The sequence below is a fragment of the Clytia hemisphaerica genome, unplaced genomic scaffold (genome assembly GCF_902728285.1).
Source record: "Clytia hemisphaerica strain Z4C2 unplaced genomic scaffold, Clytia hemisphaerica genome assembly, whole genome shotgun sequence".
Taxonomy (NCBI): domain Eukaryota; kingdom Metazoa; phylum Cnidaria; class Hydrozoa; order Leptothecata; family Clytiidae; genus Clytia; species Clytia hemisphaerica.
The window spans coordinates 614,522-636,849 of NW_027103728.1; the positions used below are offsets into that span (position 1 = coordinate 614,522).

The window sequence follows — 22,328 nt, forward strand, 5'->3', positions numbered from 1 at the left end:
CTAGGGTTACCTTGACAACAAGAACACGTTAGATGACCTTGAATATACCCCTGTCTTGTCAGAACACATCATCATTTCTAGCTGATTAATTTTCGAAGATCTGATCAGAACAGATCAAAATATGCTCACAGAACACATCGGAAAAAAAGGTCGCCTTGCCGGCTGCTTTCGCAACTATAGTCGCTTAAAATTATTTGTCACGGCTGAAATAAACAGTTTCCCTGATGTCTAAAATTTCGGAGGGAAACCCCCTTTGTGACCTTTGTCTCAAATACTACCTGTGGTTTTAGACTAGAATCTTGTGTGTCATTTTTCATCCGAAAAGACCAACTAGATCAAATTTTAATGGGCGGTACAGGAAAAGCCCCCTTAGTTCTGAATGAATAGGGTTAAGAACTATTTGAACAATTCGAGGCTCAAAGTGCCAAAAAATAAGAACAACAATAATGCATCAACAAAAATTTATTAGTTCTTACATAAAAAAGAGTGTATTCTTGTACCAAGAGGTAAGTACTGTAGGTGAATACCCAGTATATTTGGGGAAACCCCAATTTGTCAACATTATGAGGGTTTTTGTTTAAGTGGTACTTTTGATATGCCACAGCATATCCTATTTATTTGTCACTGCTGAGTATAATAGAACTTTCTCTTTCTTTTATTTCTTTTTTTTCAACAACAACATATTTATAACAACAACATATGACGATGTCTAAACAGATCTCAAATACTTTTTATGCCATTTTTTGACAGATCATTTTTTACAGTGTACTGCTTGATGTTATAATGTGGACTAGTTAAGAATTCTCATAATGGCAAATCAACAAATTAATATCAAATATGAATATTTTTTGCGACTATTTACATTGATACATTATGCTGGTTTGGAAGTTTGCAAGCATATTTTGGGAAACCTTGAGAAACTATCGATTAACAATGGAGTGCAGTTGTATCAAGAATTGGATAAAAAACAAGGAGATTTTCAGAGGCTGAAAAGAAACGGTGTATTAAAAAAAGGTCAATATGACCTTATTTTCCCTGCAAGTAAACAAACAAACATCAATGATTTTGATATAACGCTTTTTACACTAATTATTGAAGTTATGTTTGGACAAAAATATCGAACAATTACTAAGGATTTAAAAAGCTGGAGGAATAAGGAATCTCATAAGGGCGAAATCAATATGACGTATATTGAATTCAACATGAAATGGAGTTCGTTTCGTTTACTGGTTGCTGGCTATGGCGTAAATGTTGCTGATTATGCATATCTCAAGTCATGCCCATTAGACCAGCAGTCTCTACTAAATAACCAGTAAGTGTATTTCATTTTCATTTACACGTTTTTTTTTATAAGAACATCCAAAATCGTTGAAGCCTTCGGATGTTGTTAACTTTTCGAGTTTTAAGCCTAAAAATGTTCTAAGCATGTTCTTATTTTCGCCATTTTTTGAGCATTTTTGTCCATTTTCATAAGAAATTAGGTGTTTTTGAGTCCGCAAAACCTTCAAATGTTCTTAAATTGTTCTTAACATTTTGGCCATCAAAGCCTTATGTTCTTAAATAGTTTGTTCTTATAAAAAAACGTGTAGTACATTTTTTGATTTTCAAATACACCCCCTTCTCACACCCAATGGGATATCCCTTCCTGCTGGAAAATATTTCAAAAATATCGTAACGCTGATTTTTTGCTTGTGGTTCCCTCAAAAGCAATTCAAAAGCAATGCAACGACTTCAAAAGTGTTAACTTCCCTCCCCTTTCAGACACATTGAAAAGTCATTTTGCTCTATTTCTCATCATTTTTCACTGAAATTTCATTTGTCTACAACCTTTTGTCCATGATTGCAAATAAACCAATCTTCACTGCAAAATATTATGCTATTTTCCCCATCAACACTGAATTTTCTGACTTGAAAAAAAAGAATTGAAATCCCCAGCCATAGAAAATATGGGATTTTTAATCCCCATTTAGTTTCTGACCGTTATTTTTATCCCCACTAGCAGAAAAAATCCGACTGTGTCTGTGAGAAGGGGGTGTTCAAATGAAAACCTTTTCTTTTCATTTTATCAAACAGTGAAAAGTCAGTGCTGGCAAAAAAAACATTTATTCAGATGGATAATAGTTGACGTAATGCAAGATAACCTTAGGTCAGCTGGAAATGTACTGTGAAGGTTTAAAACCCAGGCTCCTCAGAAATGAGCTTACATGTCACTATATTCTGTGTGTATTTGATTTTTTATAGCTATTTCTACATGGAGATTTTAAATCACAAGATCGAGACAGAAGGTAATATTATTTCCCTCGCATTACTTAATCGAAAGTGAAAGGGTTATACACGATCCTGCTCTCTAGTACAAAGTTGCTTTTAATAAAAAATTTTCAGGACTTCTCGGGCATACCCATTGAGTTTAAAGCCCGAATGGCTAGAGTAGAATCTCTAACCTTTCTCAGGCAAGAAAAAGTGAAGCCTAAAAAAATGCACCGTATTTTTGACGACAGATTGAATCTAGCAATTCCTTTGTTTACAATTGATATTTCTTTCGAAATTTCGCGGTAAACTTTAGTTTCAATCCGTCATTTGTGTAAAAACCAGGCGAACCGCTCAAGGCCGCGCAACTTTGGTAGGATTTTTTGGCTTCACATCCTACCAAGGAGATTCGATTCTAGCCCTTCGGGCTTATACTTCATTGGGCATACCTTTGGGGCAGCGACTAAAAGTATTTATAGTTTAACCTGTGTCTACTTTACTTTTTCACCACAGAGAAACACAAGAAACTATGGATTGCACTTTCCTTAACAATGTTCTCAGTAGCATGTTTATATTGTTATGTGTTACTTTCTCCGCAACAACGAATCGGTGAGAAAATTACTATTGAAAAATTTATTCATATAGCTTGTGTTAGTATCATATAATTCGAACGACTAAGTCATTAAAAAATTGTATCACCCCAGATTTAGGAATTTTCATTTTTCGTTTGACCTCTGTAACTCGAACCCTTTTTTGAACAGAAAACTGTTTTTTTGGTCCACTACATAATGCAAATATCTATCGGTCACATGTCACAACGTTTCAATGTTTACTAATATTCACTACGTTGATTTAACGTTAGATGAACATTGAAACAACGTTGTGTGCTAGCCGGGCTACTTGACACTTGCTTTTCTAACCTAGCTTCTCTTTTTTTATTTTTTTTTAGATGGTCCTCCCCATATACTCTTTCAAAGGAGACTGAATTCGTCATCAGAAAATCTCAAGAAATATTACAACCAAACGTCGCAGAACCTCAATTCAATCAGAAAAGATTACCGATATAAAGAGAAATTTTATGTGGATCTTCAGATTGTATCCAAAGATTCCAAAGATGGATCCCATAATAATCAAGGTCGGAAGAACCTAAAAGAGGTAGTCACTATTGATCAGCTTTTACATTCCCGTAATAAAAGTATGTCGATCCTTCAAGGTCCTGGGGGTGTTGGTAAAACATCAACTTTGGAAGCTGCAGTCTTGCATTGGTCACAAGGGAAAATTTGGACGGATGTCAAATTCGTCTTCCTCTTCAAATTTCGAGAACTGAATCTGTTCGAAGATTTACCATTCAAAAGTGCTGTAAGCAAGATGTATGATGGAATATTGAAGGATTTGAAATTTGATGACTTGGATAGTTACGGAGAAAAGATTGTCTTTTTGATGGATGGTATTGATGAGTTTCAAACTTTGAATAAAACTTTAGACCAACCATCGTATGGAAATGACACCAGCATTGCTGCTGGTCTCTACAAACTGATTCATTCAGAATACTTTCCAGGGAGACAAGTAGTGATGACAGGTAGATCACATGCGTGCCAAAAGATAAGATCGAAATTTAATAAGCTGAAGATCGATACCTACAAGGTCCTTGGGTTTAGTTTGTTCAAGGCAAAAGAATATATCAAACTTTATTTCGAAGACAACGATATTACGAAAGCAAATAACCTGATCGCTAGGATTAACAAGGCACATAAGCTTCAAGTCATGGCTACAACACCGGCATTTTTGTGGTCACTTTGTGAAATCCAACAAAATATAGAAATGTTTGAAGAATTTGATACATTGACGCCTTTATGGGTTTTACAATTGACATTGTTTTTCAAAGAGCATTTGTTGAATTCAACTAATAGCACTATTGCTGATGAAAATATCATGGAACTATTTGCAAAGTCAGAAATACAAGAGTTACTATATGAATTGTCCAGCATTGCAAAGGAAACTTTAGAGACAGGAACACTCTTGGTAGATTCAAAGAAATTTAAAATATCCAACATAACAGCACTCGAAAGATCTGGTTTCGTAAACGTTATTTCAACCAAAAAAGGCAATAAAGTCGAGTTTTATCACTTATTGATGCAAGAGTTTTTAGTCGCACTTCACTTTCTAAAATCTGACTTCAAAGACCACGCATATGAAATGGAATGGATAAGAACATATGATGATTTAAGATTTGTTCCTTCTTACGCAGGATTAAGAGGAGGATGTGTTGCCAATTCTTCTTCGTCTAGGTATGTTATAGACTTTGTTCGAAATTTGAACCTTTGCAATGGCGGAGAAAACCAAACCAACGTTGCTCTTTTTTTGAGCAAGGCAAATTCATGGCAGAGAATGTCTGTTCGTGTTTATCCAGAAGCTTTCCACGAGTACCAGAATAATATGGTAATTTCAGGAGTTGAAAACGACATTAAACCGATAATAAACATTACTCTATTTATTAACGGCAAAAAAGATGTCGATATTGCCTTTTATTTTCTAAAAACGATTGGCCGAAATATCGAAAGCTATAACATCGAATTAGTGATATGGGAATCAAAAAATATTGAGCAGATACTCCCTTATTTATGTTACGTAAAGGAGTTATATTTTAACCCGTTCATAGACGAAAGAACTATGAGAATGATCATTAGTACTGTAAATGGTTGTAACACCCCGTTCGTCAATAAAATAATATCTGGTCATCAGTCTATTGCTACAATGGAGGATTTTGTAAAAGTATTCAATATTAAAACATTGAAACTCGATTTTGAATACTCAGCATCTCGGGGGTTGTGTGATGTGCAATGTTTACAAGGCATAAAACTGCTTCGTAAACACGTTATAAAGAACCGATTTCAGCCGAATTTCAAATTGAAAGAACTGGTTGTTACTGTTGGTCATGTCAACTCCCATATTTGTTGGCTGTTTAAAGATTTAATGGAGATCATCGGAGACATTGAAATCAGAATTAAAACATTCTACCCGAGGCAATTCGATAACTGTAAGATTATGATCTTAAATATTCCTAAAAATAGCAACTTTTCTTCCTTGAAAATATCAAGAACTTATAGTAACATTATACGGGTAAAAGGTGACTGGGTATTAAGAGATGAAAGTTATTACTGGAAACTTCAACGGGAACAATTCGTTTTGAAACAGTATTATCAAAGACCAAGAATGTATTTGGAATATACCATCTGTATATGTTTATTCGCAAACATAACTCTTTGTTTATTTGGTTTATCGATGTTTTTAATGATCCACCGTTGTTTCTTCTTGGGGCCAATATTTATGTTAGTGTTCACAAACTTTTTGTTTTTCTTGTTTGCGTTGTCATTAGAGATGGAGAATTATTATGATGGCGCATTTGGATTTTCAGGAGTTGTGCTATTAAACATTCCGTTAAATTCTGTTTGGCAGCAGCTTATTACTGCTGTAAAATCATTTGGAATGTAAAAGTTGTGAGTGTCCTTTTCCGTAGGGTCACAAGCTTGATACCGAAGTCAGGAAAGGATCGAATACTGATTCTTCTTTTATTTTATGTTATATTTTTATACTGATTTGATTTGAATTGAAGCAACTGTAAGCATAGTCATTATAAAAACACTGGTCTGGAAGGCTTTTGTCTCTTTTTATTGTTTGTTAAAAGATTGAGCTTGCGTACCGCATAGTATAAGAAAGCCGCGGCTGGAATGATAACATCTAAACTTCTGTTGTTCTATCTCTGTCGTATTTGATGACTATTTTTTGATCAAGAGATCAGTAATGTAGCATCTTTAATGATAAATTTTATTGGTTTTTCGTTAATACTTACTTCTCAGTGTGTTTTAGACATTAATGATATACCCTTGATAATACACTTGCATTATAAAATTATTGTAAAGTAAAGATCAACAATAAAAAATTTAAAAAAGCACAAAATGGCTGGGCTGAAAGAACTCAAAGATAAACAAAGTGCCTCGAATGCCTTCGCAATATTTCAGTGAAATCTTTTTAGAAATCAATGAAAAAGTACATCTAGATAATACTGTGAAAGTTTCAAGCCAGCACCTTCAAAATTTATCATTCAAACTGACAAGAAAGTTGTCATCTTGAATATAGTTCTTATAATTTCAATTTTGGCGAAAAACTATTTTTTCCACAAAATGCCCCTAAAATATGTCCAAATTAATTCAAGTGTTCTATTGGGTACAGATTCAAAGATATCTAGCAATAAAAAAACTTTTCGTGAAGGAAAATAAGAGAAAAATTTCAAAAACTATCTACCAATAATAAACTGAGCATCTTGATGTTCTTATGAAGCTCGCAGACAGAGATAGAACAGCAATTAACTGAGAAGACAATGTGGTATATTTTCCAGCCGCGGCTTTATTATACTATGCGTACCGTAATCGATTTATTTTGAAAACGTTTTGATCATGTGATTAAAAAATAGGCCAATCCCAAGAGAAGATTTTGGTAACGTGATAAAAAAGTATGCAAATCGCAACTTGTTGAGCAAAAAGGCTAAAACAATATATTGCCAGACCAAGGTTTTTTTATAATGGCTATGTTGTAAGTTAGTTCTTTATTTCTTAATATATTGATTTGATATTTTAAGACAAAAAGTATCATTTAATAGAATTAGCCACATTCGTATTTGGTCCACCCTTGCAAACTTGCAAAAGTCAATTGTTATATTAATTTCAAAAGTTATCACAAATTTTCGTTTAAAGGTTTTGTTTTTAAATAATGATATCGCTTGCTTACTCATCAATTTTGATTCACATTGAATTGACACGGATGTGGAGCAAGATTGGTCAAAAAGAGGAAAAGAAAACATTTTTTTTGCTTATATCAACATAATATAACAATGAAACTGTCCTGATATGAAATATGTGTCTGATATGAAACGGGAACACTTGTGTAAAAATAAAACCTTTAAGTCAAGAAGTTCTGTAAATTTTCGTAACTTCAATTTAGTGGTTGCAGATATTTTTGGAAAGAAATCATTACTAATAAGTTAATAAATAAGAAAACAACTGTTTTAAGGCCTGAACTAGCCCAGATTTGAGGAATGCATAAATTAAATTAGAATAGTCTCGATCATTATATGTTATACACTATCTGACTATGTTTTGCATCAAATTCGACTCGTTTATCAAAACTTTTGGCAGTCTTATTTGAAATATTTATCATTTTAATTTACGTTGTTCATGCTTATTAGTGTCTTTTCAGTATTTTGATGTTTATTTTGAAGGTTATAGGTGCATTGTAAATTAATTATTTTTATTCTATATTTGAAGCGGTGGCTTTTTTCCTAGGTGTTTGTTTAACCCTATTATTATGAAGCTTGCCATTGGGGATGGTGTTTTCCACCAATCTGGCATAACTTTTGATCTAGAGGTGATCTAGAACTTGGCATAAATGTTTACTGGCATAAAAGGAATACATAGAGAAAAAAAATTAGGTTGATGACGTCATCACAAATTTGACATTTGCCACTGATCAGTGAAAAAGTACCTTCTACTATAATTGCAAGTTTGGATAATAAAGATAATTAAACTCTATTTTGATTTTCTGAAAGCCAGAAACAAAGCAAGAAGATTGACTTTGAAAATTTATGCTGAAGATACATCAAAAGTTATGCCAATTTTAAGATTTTGGATTTTACAAGGTTTTAGCTGGATTTTATGACATGCCTGCACAAACAAACTCATAAAACCTGATCTAGTGTTGATAATAAGATTATATTAAAAGTCAAAAAGTTTTTGAGTTTCAAAAAATTTTTTCACTAAGCTATTAGGAAAAATCGCCAGTTGGTTGAAAACACCCCCTGACAAAAATAGGGTTAATAAAAAGGACTACAGTACTTTCAATCTCGCACAACAAAAAAGTATACCTCCATAAGAAATTTGACATTGTATGAGAAGTCATCTTTGTTTTTGCCTTCAGTCTTTTTGGTACCAATCAAAACTTTTTCCAATAAGAATAAATGCCTTTCTTTGCCTTTTCCTTTAGCCTTGATTCCATCCCAAGTCAAGACTGTATCCTGTAAAAAGACAGAACCAGAAAATTTTTAAAAATCACGATCCGAACTCGCCTTTTTTGAGACCAGAGCATTAAATTAGTTTGCTGCAAGACAATCAATAATTTATTTAGTTCATAAATTTTACAAGTTTAGGTTTAATATATAATACATATTTTTTGTAAACATCGTATTTTTTAACAAGCTATACTTACCATTTTCAATAGTTTTCCACCTTGATCTAATGGTAAATCACACTAAAAAAATAAATAAAATGATTGATTTGACTATTTCTTGAAAGTAAATTATATTTCTTAAATCTCAGACCATGTACCAAGGATTTACAATATAGATGACAACATAGGAATAGCAAAACGACCTCAATTTAGTAGCGAACAATTCCACTGAGGACTGAAAGTGAAATTTGAACTTGCAGTCGAACTACAGTCTACAGAGTCTATTGAAAGGAAGTCATCCCGAATTTCTTAGATGAGGGTTAACGAGAAGCCTGCAATACTGTTATTTTTAAACATTTGCTAAAAATCCTTGGTACAATAGGCGATGGCAATAGGCTTACTCTCTAATGATCGATTGAAAGTCAAATCTGTTACTCAATTCCTGAATATTTCTTTCAGTTTGAAAATGTTGAAAAAATGAATTATTCAGATTTAGCCCGGCGGCGAGGAAATAAATGCAACCTCCCTTTTTTAAGCCATAGGTAAAGTGTAAGATCTTAATTATTTGGTTCAAATGGTATGTTACTACGATTGTATCTAGTTTTGAAGGTAAAAAAAGGTCATTAGTGAGCAAGTCACTTTATTCAATGCATACCGGGTGGTCCAAAAAAAAACTTCCATAAATTTCAAATTTTGACGTAGAGCGCTCCAATTGAGCTATCAACTTAAAATTTTGCATAGTGAATCTTCAACATCTTTTATGTTTAGCCATACGAAATTCGAAGTCGATAACACAATTAGAGCGCTCTACGTCAAAATTTGAAACTTATGGAAGTTTTTTTTGGACCACCCGGTATACCCCAAAAGCATACCTCGTAGCCAACAATGCGTTTGATGTGCATTGTATCATTTGCATGTCGAATGATGTAACTAATCTTCGATAGTGCATCCTGTGGAAGGGTAATTTAGAACAAAATCTTCACTCATTTAAGATTATTTGCAATTTAAAACCAACTGGCGCGCAACCCCTTTTATATTGAATGCTTTTAAAAAGAGATTTATCCATCCCCTTTTAAATCAAGGAGTTTATAGCCTTAAGTCTGGGACTCGGTATATTGGGAAATTTAGAACGTGTATGCACGTTACTCGGGTTTGAAGGGTTAATCAAAAGAATGAACAAATTTCTTCTCCTCCCTCGTCACGGGGAATTTGTTTTGCTAATTCTAATTTATATCATCAGCATGAGAGCCGCACCTCTATAAAATCTTTAAAAGCCATCAAATCTAAAATCGTGATTTTGAACGCTCGATCTTAAATTTTTACTAAGTTGTTTCCTGCTACAAGCTTTAGCTCAAAAGATAACAAAAACATTAGAATATAAACTAGTCCATTACCTCGACACATGTTGAATCTTTATTGGCACGCGTTGTGTATTTTAGTATTTCTTTCAGCAATAATTGATATCGAGTGATACGCTGCACAGGGGTGATGAGGTATGCACGTAATGTATGAGGACTGTCTGTACTCTGTTGGAATTCCTATTGAATTGAAGGATTAAAAAGCTCAGTAGTAATAGAGAGAGCCTTCATTTAGACGAATGGTGTTGCATATACAACCACTTCGGATTCAAAAAGGTTCCAAGGTTTTAGAAACTTGACTTATTTTAGTGTCAGTTTAAAATAGTTTCAGATGAAAGCTTTTTTATAAGAAAAGATAAAATTTTTGACAGACCTTATTTCAAATTTCTCATTTTTTCATGGCTTTGAGCTATAATTTTAGCTTACTCTGTTTTTAAAATATAATTCTTCTGGTAATTTAAGCTCTTCTTATTCATGCCTGAAATCACTGAACTTCAGATTGTTCCTAATTTGTTTTTAAGTTTTTGTTGTTGCACGAAATGAAAATTGTGAAATTGTTCTTATAATAAAAACAAATTAATTGACTTACATCCCAGTATTCAATTATATCTTGTTTATCGAGTACTTCGTCTGCTGTCGGGCGACTGTTGCAATAATACACATACATCTTCTCCAATTCATCGCTCTGTGAAGATATAAGAATGAATGAATAAATGAATGAATGAATGAATGAATGAATGAATGAATGAATGAATGAATGAATGAATGAATGAATGAATGAATGAATGAATGAATGAATGAATGAATGAATGAATGAATGAATGAATGAATGAATGAATGAATGAATGAATGAATGAATGAATGAAACCTATACCGATAACTTTTCTCCCTTGTGTATATTTTATTTTCTAGACTACGTTGAATAAAGCGAAATGACTGAATGAGTATAGAAAAGTTCAATAATTAATCGAATTTACTTGTTATTATGGTTTCAAGTAAAATTTTCTAGATGGAATGAATCAATGAATGAACTAAGCCCAAAGGCAAACGTAAAATATTATAATTATATTATTTAGAGCATACGTTTTCGAGGAAGACTTGTGCAATGTCACTTCCACTTTGGTGAGCGTTCTCCAAAGCTGCCATGAATTTCCTGTAAAGAAAATGGAAAATTAGACAGTTCTTCACCAAAAGTACAAATTTGTGCATCTTTTAAAGCCCAAGTCAAATACTATTAGTAATTGTTCAAACTTTTTAATAATCTAGGTATCACTCCAAAAATTGTTATAGAAGGGCGGTATCTAAGGAAACTTATTCACTCAAAAAAAAACAATGGCTCCTTGAGAGAATCTGCCTAGGTTTGCGGAGCAGTTTGATGATTTTCATCAAGAATTGGGGTGAATTCTCGAATGAGGATGAAGTAAAGCATGCACGTCACGATCGTCTATCATTAACACAATTACTTTCGTTTTCGCTTTCAAGCAAAAAGCAACGTGATTTTGATTGATTTATATTAGCAACCAGGCCAGATCATCACATTCGCTCCATCTTAAGATTGAATCTAGGAGTTTTAATCAACCTTTCACCTTTCAATACAAATAAAAAGATTTTAACTGTCGGTTCCTTTTTAGTTATTTTTTTTTAGAAATTTTATAACAAGAGATAACTTACGTTGCATGAAATTGCTGGATATCTTTAAGGTTTGCAAAGACCATGTCTTGTTTATTTCTCATTGGTGAATCATGTTTATCTGCTTCGACCATGTGGACCTGGAAGATTGACGCGTGTGATGTGTATAAAATAAATGTGTACAGTGTAGTCACTTTAACTTAAACCTCTACAACTCGAATTATCTCTTAATCTCTTAACCTGAACAAATTTTATTTCCCCTCAGTTAACAATGCCTCATAAACCTTTCTCCGTAACTCGAAATTTCCTTAATTCGAACAAATATCTTCCCCGTGCGTGTTTGAGTATGGAGACTTTACTGTACTTAGGTACAGACCAGTAGCGAAGAAAGAATTCGATATTATAAGTGAGAAAGTATTCCCTTTCTTACCGTACTTACGGCTAACATATCCAAAAGTTCAATTAAAAATCAAATGAAAAACTGAAATTTTCGAATAACTTATAATAGACAAACCAATCTGACAGCCTAAAAAAACTCTGCGAAAACTCTTTCACGGATTACACGGCAGCTTGGTTTTTCTTATTTCAAAGTGAACTATCCGAAATTTTTGTTCGTTTGACTGTTGAGCGAACTTTTGGATAGCATGAAGACGACAACGAAAAGAAAATATTATAATCAGAATCAAACCTGTTTCAGGAAAAAAGAAAAACTCTTTTCAATCAATAGCTCGATTGTCAGTAGATCATTAGAAAAAAAAATTAATGTTAGTGACAACATATGGACCGGTGGTTTTTATGCTGATAAATATAACATACATTATGATGCAAGCAGCTATTAAGTGGCTTGTTTTAATTATAGGCTTCAATGATACAAAATGTGACATCTCATGCCAACAATCATTTAAGAAAAAAAACACTTTTCTGTTGGTGGTAGATAGCAGCTCCCCATAGCAATGTTAGTTGCAATTTTGTGAAAAAAAGAGGACACCTAGTGGCACCCTTATGTTTGAGAAAAAGTTGCTAAATACAGACTCCAGAATCTTAGAAAATGACTGGTTGAGGAAAAAAAAGACTCACATGATAAATCCTTTTTGTTAATCTCTTGGAATCAGAATTTCAAAATCTTGAAAACATTTTTGCCAATCTAGCTTTAGATTGAAAATTTTCGTTCAATAAGACACAATCTTTCAATTAAATGGGAACATGGCAAATATATATCAGAAAGAATACTCCACAAAATCAATATACCTCGGTAACTTCTTTCAATTGGTCAATATACGTCTGCTCTGTCGTCAACACCTCTTTCACTATTTTCCTATAAAAAAAGAAAAGCAGGAAAATATAAATATCCTCCTTTGGACCTTTTTTACATTTTTTATCTGCAACGTGGAAGACTCAGACACAGTTGACTCTCTCGAATTTGAACTTTAAGTACAAGAGCATTTTCCCTAAGTAAGAAGGGGATTTGGAGTACTTTCAAAGCTATCTGAACCATTCATTATTACACACTTTCAATTTACAGAGATTCGAAGTATATAAAATTAGAATAAGAGAAAGAATCGACTATCAGCGTATCTTTCACTAGTCCATAGCAAGTATGTATTGAAGTGTTATTCGAAAAAGTTAAGCGCTGTTGTTAATTTAGCAGTAAAAAATGACAAAAAGTCTTTAGAAATGTAGCTTAGTAGTTGTCAAAGCATCATCAAACCAAAAGTTGTGATACATTGTTATTTGGCCAAAATATGAAGGAAACAAATGTAATTAGCTGTTTTAACGATGTAGTAGAGCTGACAATTATTGTTCTAAATACAAAAGCTATTAAAGATCATTAAGTTAGCTTTCGAATATTACAGCCAGCTAAGGTATCACACATTGATACAGAAAGGATTTAGGTAAGATGTTACTGTAGGAAAGATTTTTTGCAGACTTGATACAAATTACACTTAACTGCGGACTGTTTTTTCCATTTTGAAAAATCCCTAGGAAAATGAAAGAAATTTGTCCAAAAAATGGCAAAACCACGAAAATTAAAACCCGCGAAATGCAATTTTTCGGATATTTTTTTTCGACCGCGAAAATTAGCTCCCGCGAAAATTAGCTCCCGCGAAAATTAGTTCCAATAAAGTAACTCTTTTCATGTCCGTATTTAGAGTCTCTTCCAAAGGAATATTCAGTGATAAACGGTTTGCAAGAATAACCTCAACTTAACAAATTCATCATATAAGGTCCCCAACAAATTCATCATAAAAGGTCCCCAACAAATTCATCATAAAAGGTCCCCAGCATATTCATCATAAAAGTCCCCCACCAGGTTCTGTTTCCATGTTAGGGGAAAGTATTGGTGTTAAACTTACTCTAAATGTTCTAAACTTTTATGTTTCTCTTGAGCCTCTTCCTTCTGATGTTCGTCAAGCAGTTGCAAGAACGTGTTCGGTACCAGGCCCTCGGACCCAGGCTTCCCATCATCCAATAGAATACGTACGAACCAATACTCTTGGTTCACTGAACCATCAACCAGCAGGACAATCATTCCTTCGGTAAGGCTGACTTCTTCTTCCGACTTAGCTTCATAGTTACCGATAGCTATGTATTGCTGCTTCTAAAAAAAAGCCGAAACAAAAGAAAAATGTTTGAGAGATTCACAATGTAGCTTGAGACTGACATAACGACATAAAATATAAAATCTCATTTAGAGTACATTTGTATAAAAGTCCACATGAGCCTCTAAAAGTCAAACGTTTGATGAAATTCCAAGAAGTCAAATTTAAAAAATTCTATATTTGCTAAAGTTCCCACGTGATGCTAACCTCTTCTTCCAGTTCAACTTTTTCTTCTTCAGCAACATTCTTCTGCTCTTCTTGAATCATACTCAAAATATTTTCATCCAATATGGTTTCCAATCCTCCTTTACTGGCTTCACCAGAACTATATGGACGATTGAAAATTATTTCAAATTAAAAGTTCATTAAAAGCTACTGTCAAGAACGTTAATTTCATCTATTCTATTTTTCGTTGGTCTACCACTTCTACAAAGTAAAGCCTTTTTTGGTGGAGATCTCTTTACATTCATGGGAATATGGGGACATGGGGCCTAAAATATAACGAATGTTTTGTTCATCTAGCTAAGATCTTACAACAGGAGAATTCTTTTTTGAAATTGATAGAGAGTAGGAAAACAATATCTCCGGTAGTTTTTTTCCTTGGAAGGGATTTTATGTAGTCTTGCAATAGTAGCCAGAGCAGTGGAGAATTTGATATTTTTTAGAGCTTACGAAAAACATCATAGTCCATACTCAAGTTTTAAGTTTGCACTGTTTTTTCTACATTGTGGAAACCAGGTAAGAGATTTCGCGATCATAACCCTTAAGTTTACAAATGGCTATTCTGATGAGATTTTGCAAGCAATTACACTAACAGAACTAAAACTTATCAATTAAGCCATCTGAAAACTTATCAATTTAGATTTACCTTTTTCTTTCGACTGTTCCAGTCTCAACCTCTTTCAAGGCTTTGGGTTCAACAAATCCAATCTGTTCACTTCCATCCAACTTTTGAACCAACCAAATATCCGCTTTGCTTTTATCCAACACTTGCACCGTTTCATCTTTGTTGAGAGATATGCAATCTTCACTTTTTGGATGGTAATCTTCAGATACTGTGTATGTTGTTAATGGAATGAGCTATAAGAAAAATACAGTGTACAGTGGAAACTCTTCAATTCGAATATTTATAACTCGAACGTCTACTTAACTCGAACAGGTTTTCTCGTCTCTTCATTTAAAACAATGCCTTATAAACCTTACACTAAATCTCTTAATTTTTACAACTCGAACAAATTTGTGTTCCCCTTGCGTGTTCGAGTAATGGAGACTCCACTATGATACACTGGATGCGACCACGCCCTGAAAACAAAGAATTCCCAATCCTAGCTTCACAATCTAGACTTAATGTAGGGGAATGTACCGAAAACTTTCTTGAGCCTGAATGACTGTTTGAATTGTCTCCATCCAACCCAGCAGCTAAAAAAAAAGAGAGTAAAAAAGTAAGAATTTATTGCAGCTGTTCCGTAAGAATGAATATTTTAAAAGACACTAAAAAATCTTGAAACCATTATGAATTAATTTCAATCTTCCAAGTATATCCCCTGGGAATTTAGAAGGGTCGAGGTTGCTTGCGTTCTCGAATTTTGTGCTTCTCTTCAGACCTACAGACAGTTTTGTAGAATATTATAGCATTATCATGAAATGTGGATTGGGAACATTTTTGACAAATGTCGGTATCTGTGAGTGCACCAATACAATGAATATATTCGACACTGGTGAGCTCAAATCAAATCTTTTACACGTATCCTTTGGTCGAAAAGATTTACAAGGGTTTTGGAGGATTAAATTATTGGGGGACTAGTTTCGTCTGAAAAATGCGCCGGGAAAAAAACTATTTTCTCGTAAGTTGAAGAAATCTCAATGATCACTTTATAAATAAACTACTTACGAAGTACCAGCAATTCAGCTGAACATTCGCATCGACCAAAGTCGTTCGAGGCAACGCAAGTATATTGAGATGTATCCAGCAATTTGACGTCATCGATTACCAAAGACTGTAAGTCATCTTCTGAAACCACAGTCATGTGACTGAATCTTGATGACGTCACTGATTCTTCCCCGCATAGCCATTGGATTTTGGTTTGGGTACTGTGAGTTTCAAGGCGAGCATCAAAACGACAATTTGAGCCTTGAACCACTTGTTGACTTTGGATGACCTCTTTAAAAGTTGGTGCCTCTTTGCTTTCTTCTGATTCCTTTGCTTCAGTGACTTTGGAATCTTCGTTTTCCCGTTCTTCTTCTTCTTTTTCAGATTCATCATTACCTTTAGAGAAACAAAGAATAGAAGAATTCAAGAAACAACAAAGGTTTATTGAGGTATTTAATAAATCAAATCTCCGAGTGTATGGAACATTTTCGTACATCTAAAGAAAAACCGGGCTCAAAACAGAGCGTGTTGTTATATTAAACTGGTTCTCAAATGAAGGATGCGTGCATATGCTTTTATTAGACTGTTAGTTTAAAATGATCGTATTTACATTATGGATATTCATTTTATTGATATACTAAAAGTACTCTAGAATTTAATGAAAAATTCTATGTTAAATTTTAGGGTCCGAATCTATATTTATCACAAGGGTTTTTTTCTCCAGAAATCAGCATGGTCGGCGAGAGGTATACTCTCGTAAACCAGTAAATCAATCAGGATGCTAGCAAACTACCACTCTATCAAACCCCCCTGAATTGGTATGTATGATATTTCAATGAGATGGCCCGTCTGTGATGTCACTTGTATGTGTTGGCCCTTTGTCTCATTAAGAAGGCCGATCCAAGTTGAATTGTAGTAAATGTTTTAAATGAAACTATTTTCTGAATCTTTTTTTGTAGGAGCTTGGCATCAACAATTTGCTATTAAATTCTTTATTGACATCAGTTGATGTAAACAAGTTACTTATCCAATTAATCTAGTTTAAGAGCAATTTAAGGCTATCCGAACTCTAAAACACCCGGTTTCTTAAGAAATTGCACACAAATAATCACAAAATGGTAAAAAAAGACAACCTTAAGAACATTTTTAGGCTTTAAAATCCAAAGGTTTAGAACATCCGAAAACTGTTCGTTCTTATAAAAAAGTGTATAATATGTTGCCCTGATTAACTGGAAGATTAGTCGCCTCTCTACACTGTCATTCAGAGCTTTTTGGCTGTGTTTAATCCGTATGGATTTAATAAAGCTGAAATAGAATCTCTCAAGATATTGGTCATATTTTGATTATAATTTGATGTTTGAGTTCAGGAAGATTTAATCGAGCACCTTTGCTAAATTGAGATTGGTTAGAAATGTCAGTAAATCAATGATATTTCAGTAATACTTCATCTTTTTTTATCTCGGATGTCTATATTAACCCATATTAAAATAACAATACTTGGATTTTAAGTTTTGTGATTGTACTGCAAGTTTTATTATCCAGCAATTTAAGAAAAACATATATTTGGATCAGTTTGTTAGTTTGCGAGATAAAAAAGTACCTTTTTATTTGTTCTGAGGCTTTTAATTCCATGACCTCGACATGTTAAGATCAGTTTTTTACTTCTGGTATGTCATACTATGACTTTCTTTGACCATTTATGGATGAAATACCATGGTTTATATGTTATCTAAACATAGTGATTCTTTGTGGTTATTTGAATTGACAATGTGACATGCCAAAGTCAAGTTTGTTGCTATCTTTGAGGTTTTCTTATACGGAAGGAAGTCAAATGTTTATAAATGACGTCAACAGATATAGACCATTCAAATTAGTGACATTGAAGGTAGATGCTTTGTTTTGCATACGATTAAGAGTAGGTAACATCAATCTGCGAGGGAAAGGCAAAATGTTAGTCTGAAAATAAATCGAATGAGAAAATTTAGGAATGATTGAAGAGGTGATAATCAACGAATGACAAGTTTTCATCAAATCAGTTTTTGTAGCTGAAATGATACATGAGTGTAGGAAAGCCTGGTAGAAAGCCAAGCCTACTCAAGCGACGTCCTCCAACTTTATAGTTGTCGAATGTCAAAAATAAAGTTTCTTCTATATGAAAGCTGAAACTGTTGTTTCTACAGTAAAGTGATTTTATTTAGTGTATGTGAAGGAAAGAAGCTGGAGCTTTTTTATAGTTTAGGGGCAGAATTATATCGCATTTACATATGTTTCCAGACTCATCCAAAACATTTGTGAAGTTTTCTTTATCATTGGTTATAGCAGTAATGACATTTTGCAAATCCTAAAAGTTCACTGATAATTTATAACCGTTTTTATTGGTAAAAATTTGACTTTATGAATGTAACTTGATGAAAACTTGTCGTTTGTGTCAAACCCAGCTGGCACACAACATTCTTTTAACGTTTATATGGCACACAACGTCCATTTAACGTTTATCTAACGTTCACGACGTCCATATAATGTTAAATGAACGTCGAAACAACGTTGTGTGCCAGCTGGGAAGTGATACATGAGAAACCTGGCATTTTGTCATCCATTTTTAAGAACAAGGTTAAATCACTTTATTCCAATCATTTCAACAGCAGAGAAATCAAAGTACAGGCAGTCAGAAAGAGTGTCTTAGAATAACAAAAAGTCTCGTACAAGAGAAACAAACTCAATCGAAAAGATACATGCGTCTATTATGTAGTATGTAACAAATTAATTATACACCAACAGACAATGAAACATTTATACCAATATACATACAGTATACATAGTATCATAGGTTCATAACAAAAGCATTAATAAATTGGTTGGAAAGATAACATCTAAGACTTCCCACTGAGAAATCTGTATTTCTAACCACAACAGTACAATCAGTATAACAGATAATTTATCAAATCTGTCAATACGAAAACTACGAAAAAAGTCAAATTTAGACGTGAAAGGTTTTCCCTCGATATACATAAACTTTGTCGGTACAACAAAAATTTACCTTCCCGATAAATTTATGACAGTTAAAAGGTGTTGATTGATATGTGAGATATGGTGGTTTTGTTTTTAATTTACCAATGAATTGTGACAATATATGGCATGTATTTGGTCAGGGATGGAATTAGACTAAAAGATAAATTTCCTTGCAGATTTATAACAACTCAGATATAATACAATTTCCTGTATTTCATTTGGTATGTAGATCATATTCTGATTTAGGCTACAAGTTTTTTTTATAAGAACATCCAACATTTTTGAAGCCTTAGGATGTTTTAACTTTTTGAGTTTTAAGCCTAAAATTGTTCTTTAACATGTTCTTATTTTCACCATTTTGTGAACATTTTTGTACATTTTCTTAAGATATTGTCCATTCTAGAGTCCGCAAAGCCTTGAAATGTTCTCAACTTGTTCTTAATATTTTAACCATCGAAGCCTTATGTTCTTATATAGTTTGTTCTTATAAAATGTACTATGGATTTGCTTCTATTGAAAAGAGATTCGCTTTATGACACCTTTTTGTACTGGGCCTAAGGCCATATGTTGTATGCACTCCTTCCTTGACTGAAACATTTGTGGTTGAATGCTCTTAAGGCCTCATGCATATATACTCAACTTTGACTGACTGAAGCATACAGTATATTAAGCCTCAACCACAACAGATTGTATCACTAAAGTCAAAGAGATATTGAATGCATTTAAGACCTCTGATGCATAATGATCAACACTCCATTTTGACTTGCTGAGGCATATTTTTAATCATAATTAATGTATCAATAAAAGGAGCATTTGATAATGACATGTTACACACTAAGAGACAAGCTTTCAGTAATTTATCATTGCTTGAGGAAAATTTTAAGGTTACACGAATAAGCATTCACAAAATGTTGTGAGGTATCTCCTGTCTACCCATGATACTGGAACACAAACCTCTACACTTTTTTATAAGAACGCCTAAAATTTTTGGAGTCTTCGAACGTTCTTAACTATTTGATTTGAAGCCTTAGAATCGTCTTAAAATGTTCTTACTTTTGCCATGTTGCAAGTATTTTTTCTGCAATTTCCTAAGAAATTGAGTGTTTTAGAATCACAAAGCCTGTTCTCGACTTGTTCTCAATATTTTAGCCATGGAAGACTTATGCTGTATATGCTCTTCTATAGCTTGTTCTTATCAAAAATGTGCATCACTCGTCTACCCACGCTGCTGGAGCTCAAGTCTCTAACCAATCTTTTAAATCATCCCCCAATCATCCATATACATCATCTTTCCTAGCTGGTAGCCAACATTGTTTCGACCATCATTTAACGTTATATGTACAGTATATGTCATGAAAGTTCGATGGACGTCCTGTTGACTAATTTGCAAGAACTACATAACACACGTTTTTTATAAGAATATATTTTTCAAGTCTTAATAATGCTCTTAAAATGTTCTTATTTTCACCATTTTGTGAGTGATTATTTTTGTGCAAGTCTTTACGAAGGAATTGGGTGTTCTAGAGTCTGCAAGCTTAATGTTCTTAATTCATTCTTAATATTTTGGTCATCGAAGCCTTAATGTTCTTATATAGATTATTCTTATAAAAAACGTGTATTGGCTGGCTCATGCAGATACGAGCTAGATTTAGTATGTTATCAACAAAAGAAAGCCATATCTCTTTCATATCAAAGAGAAGCCTGGTGCAAAGCAATTACTAATGATCAAAGCATACGGTACATCATGGCAAAGAAGAAGAGAAAAACAGGGGTATAATTAATTCATACCATTAGCGACGAAACAGAGCTATTATACAGTATTAGAATAGGAAATAAAAGCAGTCAACAGTAATTACTGTACTGGAGGTAATTAGCATACATTACTGCCTGTTTTTGTTTGTTGCTTGTTTCTCTTGACATATGTTCAATTTGTGAAATGAATCATTTTTCACGAATGTTTTTTTCAGTTTTATTTGCATTAAAAAAAATAAGTTTTATAAAGAATTTTAAGTTTGACTTTAAGTTTACAACCCTGGTTTATGAAATTTTAAAACAAGACAAAGCCTGCGGCATACAGCTATGTTCAAAGCAAAGAAAAATTTTTAACTATTGACATTTTAGATAAGGCGGAAAATCAAACATTACAGCTTGCAAAATACAAATAATAACATGAAACTAGATCAACAAAATAAAATGTATGAAAATAAAACACACAAAAAAAAGTTTAACCTCTGTGTTAAAAGAAATCGAAATCCCCTATCAACACTGTTTCAGGATCAAAAATGTTTTGAAGTGATTAAAATTGATCTTATCACCCCTTTTAAAATTATGAAAAAATTACAAATAATGTACATTATATATGATTTAATGGTATTTAAAGTTTACCATAAGCTTATAGTTTACAGATGACATTAAAAATGTTTAATGCGTTAGTTTATATATTAGCCGTATTAAAAGGTCTGGTAATGAGCTCAAATGACATTCCACACATTTTTGAAATTCCATTAACGTGTTGCAAAGACGGTAATCAGTAAAACGCGTTTTATTGTTTTGATTTATGACAATAAGTGATTTATTGTGTTCTGTTATTGTTAGACTTAATGGTTTATCCGGTGAGACAATAGTATATAGAGGGTTTTTGATTGTTTTTAAATAAGAAAGAATAAGTTAATTGTGTTTATGTGTGTGTTGTCAAATCAAAATTGAATTAAAAACAGTTCAGCTAAATCTGATTTGATTCTTATGTCAAGTTTTGCGTTCTGCAAATTACATCATCCGAAAATTGTTTCGATATCAAAGATTGAAAAAAGATTTTTGATTAGAATGGTTCTGTAGAGTATGCTTTCATCAAAAGATTGAAAATGCTTTAAACTATGGCTTCCAGACAGAGATATGGCATAACAGGGATAATTTTTTTTTTGATTTTCCCTTTTCTTTTATTTCATCATACTAAAACTAGAAAATATAAAGCTCCTACAAGAAAATAATCTTGACAAAAATGTGAAAAAATATTAAAATGATAAACTATTTATATTATAATAAGTCTTGTTGTCCTAATAAAGCATCGATTTTTACACCCAGCAATTTTTATTTAAAACCACTGGGTCTAAGTAATTTTATCTTGAAAATTTGTGTATACTGAACTACGTATTGTTTGGAGTGTGTACTTTTCTCAAGAGGACACTAGTCTGGAAAAATCATTTCAAAAGATTACTTTTTTGAAAAAAAGCAATTTTCTACGGTTATAATAATAATTATTTACAATAACTAAGGTAGGTAAACAAGAAGTCTTCATAAAAATATCATAAAAATTAAATTGGGAATATTAATAATAATAAAACTTGGAGGGTTCAACAACAAATAACAAATAATTAGTCAATAATTAAAATATGCACA

At 32.9% G+C, this 22,328-nt stretch overlaps 2 protein-coding genes across 3 annotated transcripts in view; one reads left to right on the forward strand and one right to left on the reverse strand.

The window, feature by feature from the left end:
• The window catches only part of LOC136804911 (obscurin-like), a 43,347-nt gene that overhangs the window by 20,816 nt on the left and 203 nt on the right, over positions 1 to 22,328 (reverse strand). The window contains exons 2-14 of one of the 2 annotated variants that reach the window (XM_067061431.1): positions 15,945 to 16,319; positions 15,417 to 15,472; positions 14,922 to 15,133; positions 14,261 to 14,378; positions 13,808 to 14,052; positions 12,702 to 12,768; positions 11,496 to 11,593; positions 10,908 to 10,977; positions 10,414 to 10,509; positions 9,861 to 10,004; positions 9,339 to 9,416; positions 8,506 to 8,547; positions 8,165 to 8,314 (exon numbers count right to left, since the gene is read on the reverse strand). In XM_067061431.1, coding sequence (XP_066917532.1) covers positions 8,165 to 8,314; positions 8,506 to 8,547; positions 9,339 to 9,416; positions 9,861 to 10,004; positions 10,414 to 10,509; positions 10,908 to 10,977; positions 11,496 to 11,593; positions 12,702 to 12,768; positions 13,808 to 14,052; positions 14,261 to 14,378; positions 14,922 to 15,133; positions 15,417 to 15,472; positions 15,945 to 16,319 — 1,751 coding nt within the window. Of the gene's footprint in view, positions 1 to 8,164; positions 8,315 to 8,505; positions 8,548 to 9,338; positions 9,417 to 9,860; positions 10,005 to 10,413; positions 10,510 to 10,907; positions 10,978 to 11,495; positions 11,594 to 12,701; positions 12,769 to 13,807; positions 14,053 to 14,260; positions 14,379 to 14,921; positions 15,134 to 15,416; positions 15,473 to 15,944; positions 16,320 to 22,328 lie in introns of those variants that run through there. The other variant, XM_067061432.1, reaches the window with a different exon arrangement.
• LOC136804871 (NACHT, LRR and PYD domains-containing protein 9-like) lies at positions 3,036 to 4,921 on the forward strand. Its single transcript, XM_067061382.1, has 3 exons — positions 3,036 to 3,066; positions 3,197 to 4,686; positions 4,907 to 4,921. Exons 1-3 carry the CDS (start codon positions 3,036 to 3,038, stop codon positions 4,919 to 4,921), a joined length of 1,536 nt encoding a protein of 511 aa, XP_066917483.1.